General features: G+C 37.3%; 1 protein-coding gene across 1 annotated transcript; it reads right to left on the reverse strand.

The window, feature by feature from the left end:
* Window positions 1-6,866: 6,866 nt before the first annotated feature.
* Window positions 6,867-8,082, reverse strand: LOC107512713 (glyceraldehyde-3-phosphate dehydrogenase-like). The gene is given in 2 exon segments (XM_016148527.2): window positions 6,867-7,542; window positions 7,757-8,082. Coding segments are annotated over 2 exon segments (1,002 nt in total).
* Window positions 8,083-9,271: the final 1,189 nt, after the last annotated feature.

The raw sequence follows: 9,271 nt of genomic DNA on the forward strand, positions 1-9,271 counted from the left end.
TCATCTTAACAGACCCGCACACAAACTCTCATGTTCAGGCACTCACCTTGGGCTCCAGCAGAGGTACCAGAGGCATACAGGGAGAAACTGAGTTATGTCTCTCTGAGTTATGTAGCTTCAGAGTGAGGGCTGGAGGGAAAGCTGCCATTGTCCCAGTGTTGAGCCCTCCTCCTGGGCAGAAGGGAAACAGACACCATCTATCCTGTGTTGAGCCCTCCTTCACATGCTCAAATCTGAATTTTCATTAGGCTGGTGAATCCCACCTACTCCACCGTGGTGACTCCTTGGGATTCTACCCCACCCACCTTGTCCACCTCTAGAGGTCTTTTTGCAGCTGGCAGGCAGTCATCATTGGCCTACACTACAGCTTTTTTTGGACAGCTTTCGGAGTCTGTAGGCCTCAGGCAGGTGGAAGCTGGCTTTGGTGGGCTCTGAGACTTTCACAAGTGGAACATCTGGATCAGATGACCAGGGAGACTATTCCACTGGGTCCCAAAGAACACCTACTACATAAGATCACCCTGCTAAGACTGGAAGATGTAACAGATCTACCTAATAAATAGAAAAAAATTCAGAGAGGCAGCCAAAATGAAGGAACAAAAGAACATGTCCCAAATGAAAGAACAGGATAAAACTCAAGAAAAATAAATGAATTGGAGGCAAGTAATCTACCAGGTAGAGTTCAAAACAATAGGTATAAGGATGCTTAAGGAACTTAATGAGAACTTCGAGAAAAAGCCAAAAAGGATATAGAAACCATAAAAAAAGAACCAGTCAGAAATGAAGACTATAATAACTGAAATGAAAATACACTAGAGGGAATCAATAGCATATTAGGTGAAACAGGATCAAATCAGTAATTTAGAAGACAGGGTAGCAGAAAATACCCAATTGGAACAGCAAAAAGGAAAAAGAATTTTTAAAAAGATAGTTTAAGCAACCTCTGGGACAACATCGAGTGTAACAATGTTTGCTTCTAAGGGGTACTAGAAGAGAAGCAAGAACAAGAGATTAAGAACCTATTTGGAGACATAATGACAGAAAAGTTCCCTAACCTGGTGAAGGAAATAGACATATAAGCCCAGGAAGTGCTGAGGGTTCTAAGAGGAACCCAAACAGACCTACACCAAGGAGCATCATAATCAAAAATGCCAAAGGTTAAAGACAAAGAATCTTAAAAGCAGCAAGAGAAAAGTAGTTACCTATAAGGGGGTGCTCATAGTCTGCAAGATGATTTCTCAACAGAAAGTTTGTAAGTCAGAAAAGAATGGCCAAGAATATTAAAAAAACAATAAAGAGTACCCAGCAAGGCTATCAATTAAAATTGAAGGTGAGATAAAGAACTTTTGGACAGGAATAAGTTAAAGGAACTCATTACTATCAAGCTAGTATTATAAGAAATGTTGAAGAGACTTCATTAAGAAGAAGAGGAAGGAAAAAATAAATATCAACAATAAAATGGCAATAATTGTACCTATCAATAATTACTTTACACGAAAGACCCTGAATTGCCAAAGCCATCCTGAGAAAAAAGAACGAAGCTAGAGGCATCATTCTGCCTGACTTCAAATTATACTACAAAGTGATAGTAATCAAAATGGCATTGTATTGGCAGCAAAACAGACACATGGACCAGTGGAACAGAATTAAAGAGTCCAGAAGTAAACCCATATTTATATGGTCAAATAATTTTTGACAAAAAAGCCAAAAACATACAGTGGAGAAAGGAAAGCCTTTTCAATAAATGGTACTGGCAAAACTGGAAAGCCACTTGTCATCTATCACCGCACACAAAAATTAACTCACAATGGATTAAGAACCTAAATATTAGACCTGAAATAATAAATTCATAGAAGAAAACAGGAGCTAAACTTAAGGACTTGGACTTAAAGAGGGTTTTATGAATTTGACCTCAAAAAGCAAGGGAAGTAAAAGCTATAATAATGACCAGAACTACATCAAACTGAAAAGCTTCTGCTCAGCAGAAGAAATTGTCAACAAGGTAAAGAGACAACCATTTGAAGGGAAAATATATTTGCAAGAAACACCTCCCAAAAGGGCTTAATATCCAAGAACTCATACAACTCAATAATAACAAAAAACAAATGAACTAATCAAAAAATGGGCAGAGGACCTGACTAGACACTTCTCTCTAGAGGACATACAAATGGCCAGCAAATATTCGAAAAGATACTCAACATTGCTAGCTGTTAGGAAAATGCAAATCAAAACTACAATGAGATACCATCTCACACCTGTTAGACTAGCTATAATCAACAGGACAAGTAATAACAAATGTTGGAGAGGATGTGGAGAGAAAAGAACCCTCATATTCTGCAAATTGGTACAGCCACTTTGGAGAACAAACAGTATGTGATATCATGTGATTTTCAGCGTTTTCCATCTGGCTTATTTCGCTTAGCATGATTATCTTGAGGTCCATCCATGTTGTCACCAATGGCAGTATTTCATCTCTCCTTATGGTTGAGTAATATATTCTATTGTATATATGTACCACAGCTTCTTTAGCCAATCATCTATGTTAGGACACTTTGGTTGCTTCCATGTTCTGGCCACTGTGAATAATGCTGCTATGAACATCAGTGTGTAAATATCTTTTCGGGTATGGGTTTTCAAGTCTTTGGGATAAATACCCAGTAGAAGGATTGCTGGATCATATGGTAGATCAATTCATAGTTTGTTGAGAAACCTCCATGCTGTTCTCCAAAGTGGCTGTACCAATTTGCAGTGTTGAGGGTTCCTTTCTCTCCACATCCTTCCAACATTTGTTATTACTTGTCCTGTTGATTATAGCTATTCTAAAAGATGTGAGATGGTATCTTATTGTAGTTTTGATTTAAAGCATATTTTTTTTTAAGATCAGTAATGAGACAGGGATGATCATTTTCACCTCTTCTATTTAATGTAGTGTTGGAAGTCTGAGCCACAGCAGTTAGACAAGAGAAAGAAAGAAAAGGCATTCACATTGGAAAAGAAGTAATACAACTCATTGTTTGCAAATGACATGGTGCTGTATATGGCGAGCACTAAAGATTTCACCAAAAAACTATTGGAACTGGTAAATGAATTCAGTAAAGTAGAGGATACAAAATTAATACTCAGAAATTAGTTGCATTTTTATACACCAATAACAAATACTCAGAAATTAAGAAAACAATACCATTTCCAGTTGCATCAAAAAAATAAAGTACCTATCAATAAATTTAACCAAAAAGGTAAAAGACCTGTGCTTGGAAAATTATAAGACATCGAAGAAAGAAATTGAAGAGGATATACATAAATGGAAGCATATTCCATGCTTATGGATAGGAAGAATTAACATTGTTATAATTTTTATACTACCCAAAGCAATCTGTATATTTAGTGCAATCCCTATCAAAATACCAATGGCATTTATCTCAGAACTAGAACAAATAATTCTAAAATTTATAAGGAGTCATGAAAGAGCCCGAATAATCACAGCAATCTTGAGAAAAAACAAAGTTGGAGATATCACATTACTTGATATCAACTATACTGCAAGGCTGTAGTAATCAAAACAGCATGGTATGGGCATAAAAGCAGACACATAGATCAGTGGAACAGAATAGAGAGTTCAGAAATAAATTCACATCTATATGGTCATTTAATCTGTGACAAATCAGCCAAGAATAGTCAATGGTGTAAAGATAGTCTATTCAATAAATGGTGTTTGGAAAATTGGAGAGATACATAAAAAAATACAGTTGGGCATCTTTTTTATACCATTTACCAGAAGAAAGTCAAAATAGATTATAAAGACTTAAATGTAAGGCCTTGAATCATAAAACTTTTAGAAGAACACATAGGCAGTAAACTCTCTGATATTGCTCTTAGATATATATATTTTTTCTGATACATCTCCTTGAGCAATGGAAACAACAGAAAAAAACAAATGGGTCTACATCAGACTAAAAAGTTTTTGGACAGCCAAGAAAACCATTAATGAAAAGATATCCTACTGAATGGGAGAAAATATTTGCCAATGATACATCTGATACAGAGTTAATATTCAAAATTTATGGAAAAAACTCAATTCACCCACAAAATGACTAAACAATTGTCCAAGTTAAAAATGGAAAAGAGGACCCAAATTGACATTTCTCTAAAGAGGACATACAGATGGCCAGTAGACATGTGAAAAGATGTTAAATGTCACCAATCATCAGAGAAATGCAAGTGAAAACCACAATGAGATTCACCTCTCACCTGTCAGAATAGCTGTCATTAATAAATCAACAAACAAAAAGTTGGCAAAGATGTAGAGAAAAGGGAACCCTTCTGCACTGTTGGTGGGATTGAAGATTGGTGCAGCCAATATGGAAAATGGTAAGTAGGTTCTTCAAAAAATTAAAAATAAAACTACCATATGACCCAGTGTTCCCGTTCTGGGTAATCATCTGATGAAATCTAAAACACAAATTTTAAGAGATATATCCACCCTTATTTTTACTGCAGCATAGATATGGAAGCAATCTAAGTGCCTTTGTTCACCCACCCTCCCCCCACAGCTTTATTGAAGTATAATAGATAATTTGTTGCTCATATTTACATTGTACAATTTGATGAGTTTTTAAATTATAGTTGGCATACAATAATATATTAGTTTCAGTTGTACAACAATAGTGATTAGAGATCTATATAATTCATGAAGTAGTCACTCACTAAGTGCCTTTCAGGAGTCGATTGGATAAAGAAGTGGCACATATATATCAACAGAATATTACTCCGCCATTAAAAATAATGAAATCTTAACCATTTGCGGTAACATGGATGGACGTGGAAGGTATAGTGCTAAGTGCAATATGTCAGACAGAGAAAGATAAATAGTATATAATCTCACTTATATGTGGAATCTAAAGAACAAAATAAAACAGTAACAGACTCATAGATATGGAGAACAAACTGAAGGTTGCTAGATGGAAGTGTGGTGAAAAAGGTGAAGGGATTAATAAGTACAAATTTATGGTTACAAAAGTATCATGGAATGAAAAGTAAAGCATAAGGAATATAAACAATAACATGGTAATAAGTATGTATGGTGCCAGGTAGCTACTAGACTAGTCAGGGGATCACCTCATAAATTATGTAAGTGTTTAACCACTATGCTGTATACCTGAAATTAATATAAAATAATATTAAATGTCAGTTGTAATTAAAAAATCAAAAAAGGGAGGAAAAAGGTGAAGTGGAATAAGAGGTCAGATTTCCAGGTATAAAACTAATAAGTCATGGGATGTCATGTGCAGCATAAAGAATATAGTCAGTAACATTGCGATAGTGTTGTATGGTGTCAGATGAAGCTGGACTTATGGTGGTAACTTCTTTGGTTATATAAATGTTGAATAACTATGGTGTATACCTTAAATTAACACAATATAGTATGTTAGCTGTATTTTAATAAAAATTAAAAAATGAAAAATTCTATGAAAAAATTTTTCTGCATCTATTGAAATAAAAAAAGAAAAGAAAATGTGTTATGATGTAAAAGCCAGATATCTGAGTCCTGTGCCTGCATTCTCAAGAATTAAAGCAATTCTTTACAATTAAAATGGTTAAGAAATAGAAGCAGGAAAAAAATTACATTTTGTTTAGCTGTATAATATATTTAATTTATTGGGTGTTTATTATGTGTTAGGTACTGTGCTCATCATTTATTGTGTTTTGTCTCATAAAATAATACATAATTGGCTTAATTTACATATAGGCAAGTCTATATCAATATTAATTGCTTATAATTATAAAAATATGCAGCATAATTAAAAGCTCCTAACAAAGATTTATAGGTATTATAGTGCCATGTGACCTTAGGGAAGTCATTATGTTGTTCCATGCTTAAATGTGTTCATCTCTTCTCTTACCTTATAGGTGCTAGTGTGTCTGAGATGTAATTCATAAAAGTTCCATCGAAATTGTAAATTATTCTATAGACATTAAATTAAGTCATTAAATGTTTCAGATTGTGTTGTGTAAATTTTACATTGGATATAAAACTAGTTATACCTGGAATTCTTTTTTTAAAAAATTTATTTTAATTAGTTTCAAGTATATAGTACATTGATTAGACATCTGTATAGTTCGTAAAACGATCCCCCCAATTGCTTCCGCCCTCCCCTGTCCCTCCATCTAGCCAACATATTAATGCTAACTGCATTCCCTATGCCATGCTCCCCATTCCTATGACCATCCTTCAGCTACTAATTTGTTTATCTTCAACCCTTCACCCCATTCTCCCATCCCTCCATCCCCCCTCTCCTCTGTTCTTCACCAAATTGTCCACTATATTTGTGCCTGTTTTTGGTTAGTTTGTTGTTTTTATTCCTTAGATTCTGCATATAAGTGAAATTATACAGTGTTTATCTCTTTCTCTGTCCGACTTAGATACCCTCTAAGTATATCAAAGCAATGTCTTTTTCCATTCCCTTCCTTTTAGTCTGTGTGTGTTTTTTAATCTGAAGTGAGTCTCTTAGAGGCAACTTGTAGGGGTCTTGTTTTCCTTTCTATTTATCCACTCTATATTTTGGTTGGAGCACTTAATTCTTTTCCATATGAGGTACTTATTGATAGGAATATAGTTACCATTCTTTATTCCTGTTTTTAATACATGTTTTTTTTTCTTTTTTTCTTTTCTTTTTTTTTTGGGGGGGGGGTCAGTGAACTTTACTGATGGTACATGACAAGGTAGGGCTCCCTAAGCCCTTCCCCTTCTTCTGGGATGGAAACTGGAGGTCAGGAGATTCTGCGTGTTAGGGGATCGATTTGGGGCAAGGACTACCTAAGAGATAAGGGCCTCTTTCTCTCACTGGGGCTCGTGGTCCCGGGGGATCTTACCCCTTGGAGGCCATGTGGATCGTAAGGTCCACCACCCTGTTGCTGTAGCCAAATTCATTGTCATACCAGGAAATGAGCTTGACAAAGTGGTCATTGAGGGCAATTGCAGCCCCAGCATTGAAGGTGTAAGAGTGTGTATCACTGTTGAAATCACAGGAAACAACCTGGTCTTCTGTATAGCCCAGGATGCCCTTGAGGGGACCCTCTAAAGCCTGCTTCACCACTTTCTTGATGTCATTGTATTTGACAACTTTCTTCAAGTGGCAGGTCAGATCCATAACTGACACGTTGCGGGTAGGGACATGGAAGGCCATACCAGTAAGCTTCCCATTCAGCTCAGGGATGACCTTGCCCACAGTCTTAGCAGTGCCAGTAGAAACAGGGATAATGTTCTGGGCAGCCCTTTGGCCATCATGCCACAGCTTCTCAGAGGGGCCGTCCACGGACTTCTGGGTGGCAGTGATGGCATGCACTATGGTCATGAGTCCTTCCATGATGCCAAAGTTGTCATAGATGACCTTGGCCAGGGAGGCCAAGCAGTTGGTGGTGCAGGAGGCATTACTGACAATCTTAAGGGAGTTGTCATACTTCTCATGGTTCACACCCATAATAAACATGGGGGCATCTACAGAAGGGGCAGATATGATGACCTGCTTGGCTCCACCCTTCAAGGACTACCTAGGAGATAAGGGCCTCTTTCTCTCACTGGGGCTCGTGCTCCAGGGGGATCTTACTCCTTGGAGGCCATGTGGATCGTAAGTTCCACCACCCTGTTGCTGTAGCCAAATTCATTGTCATACCAGGAAATGAGCTTGACAAAGTGGTCATTGAGGGCAATGCCAGCCCCAGCATTGAAGGTGTGAGTGTGTATCACTGTTGAAATCACTGAGCCCCAGCCTTCTCCAAGGTAGTGAAGACACCAGTGGATTCCACAACATATTCAGCACCAGCATCACCCCATTTGATGTTGGTGGGATCTCACTCCTGGAAGATGGTGATGGGCTTTCCATTGATGACAAGCTTCCTATTCTCAGCCTTGACTGTGCCTTTGAACTTGCCATGGGTGGAATCATACTGGAACATGTAGACCATGCAGTTGAAGTCAATGAAGGGATCATTGATGGCAACAAGGTCCACTTTGCCAGAGTTAAAAGCAGCCCTGGTGACCAGGTGCCCAATATGGTCAAATCCGTTCACTCCAACCTTCACCATTGTGTCTCAGGGTTGCAGCTAACACTGCACAGGAGGACACAGAGAGCCCATGATTTTTCTTAAAGAAATCCCTCAAACATATTCTATAATACTGGCTTGGTAGTGATAAATTCCTTTAGTTTATTTTTGTCTGGGAAGATCTTTATCTGTCCTTCAACTCTAAATGATAACTTTGCTGGATAAAGTATCCTTGGTTGTAGATCTTGGGTCTTCATCACATCGAATGTTTTGTGCCAAGCACTTCTGTCCTGTGTTGTTTCTTTTGAGAAATCAGCTGCCAGTCATATGGGTGTTCCCTTATAGGTAGCTATCTTCTGCTTTTCTCTTGCTTTTAATGGTCTTTTTTTTTTTTTTTTTTTTTGTATTTTACCTTTGGCATTTTAATTATGATGTGTCTTGGTGTGTGCCTCTTTGGATCCCTGTTTTTGGGGATTCTCTGAACTTCCTGAGGTTTTATGTCCATTTCCTTCACCAGATTAGGGAAGTTTTCCATGAGTATTTCTTCAAACAGCTGTTCAGCATCTTGTTTTCCTTCTAATATGCTGATCAGATGGATATTTCAACCCTTAATAGTGTCCTATATGCTCCTTAAATTATTTTTATTGTCTTGGCATCTTATCTCTTGCCATTCTGATTGAGTGTCTTTGGCTTTCTTGTCCTCTAGATAGGGCATTCAATCCTTTTCTTTATTCGTTTTGTTATTCCTTTGTCTATTCCATTTAATATATTTCTCCTCTCAGATATTGTGTTTTTCATTTCAGACTGGTTTCTTTTTATAATGTCCATTTCCACTTTTATGTTATTTATCTCTTTATTATAGTTCTCATTGAATTTATCTACACTTCCTAAAAGTTCACTGGGCATCTTTATAACCAGTTTTTCGAACTCTGCATCTGTTAGATTACTTGACTCCATTATATCTGGATCTCTGTTCTGTTCTCTCATATGGTTTCTACTTCTTTGTCTTCCCATTTTGGCTGCCTTTTCATGTCTATTTCTATGTACCAAGCAAAGCTTCTAAGTCTCCCGGTCTTTTTAATGTGGATTTGTGAAGTAGGCGTCCAGTGGCACAGTCCTGAGAGGGTTTCAGCTGCAGACCACACTTAGCCCAAGCCTCTACCTCTCTGGGGCCACCTGTTAAGATTCAGCAAACAATTCACAGATGCTGTGCTTATAGTTACCTCAAAAG

This window comes from Rousettus aegyptiacus, unplaced genomic scaffold (assembly GCF_014176215.1).
Source record: "Rousettus aegyptiacus isolate mRouAeg1 unplaced genomic scaffold, mRouAeg1.p scaffold_m13_p_13, whole genome shotgun sequence".
NCBI lineage: Eukaryota > Metazoa > Chordata > Mammalia > Chiroptera > Pteropodidae > Rousettus > Rousettus aegyptiacus.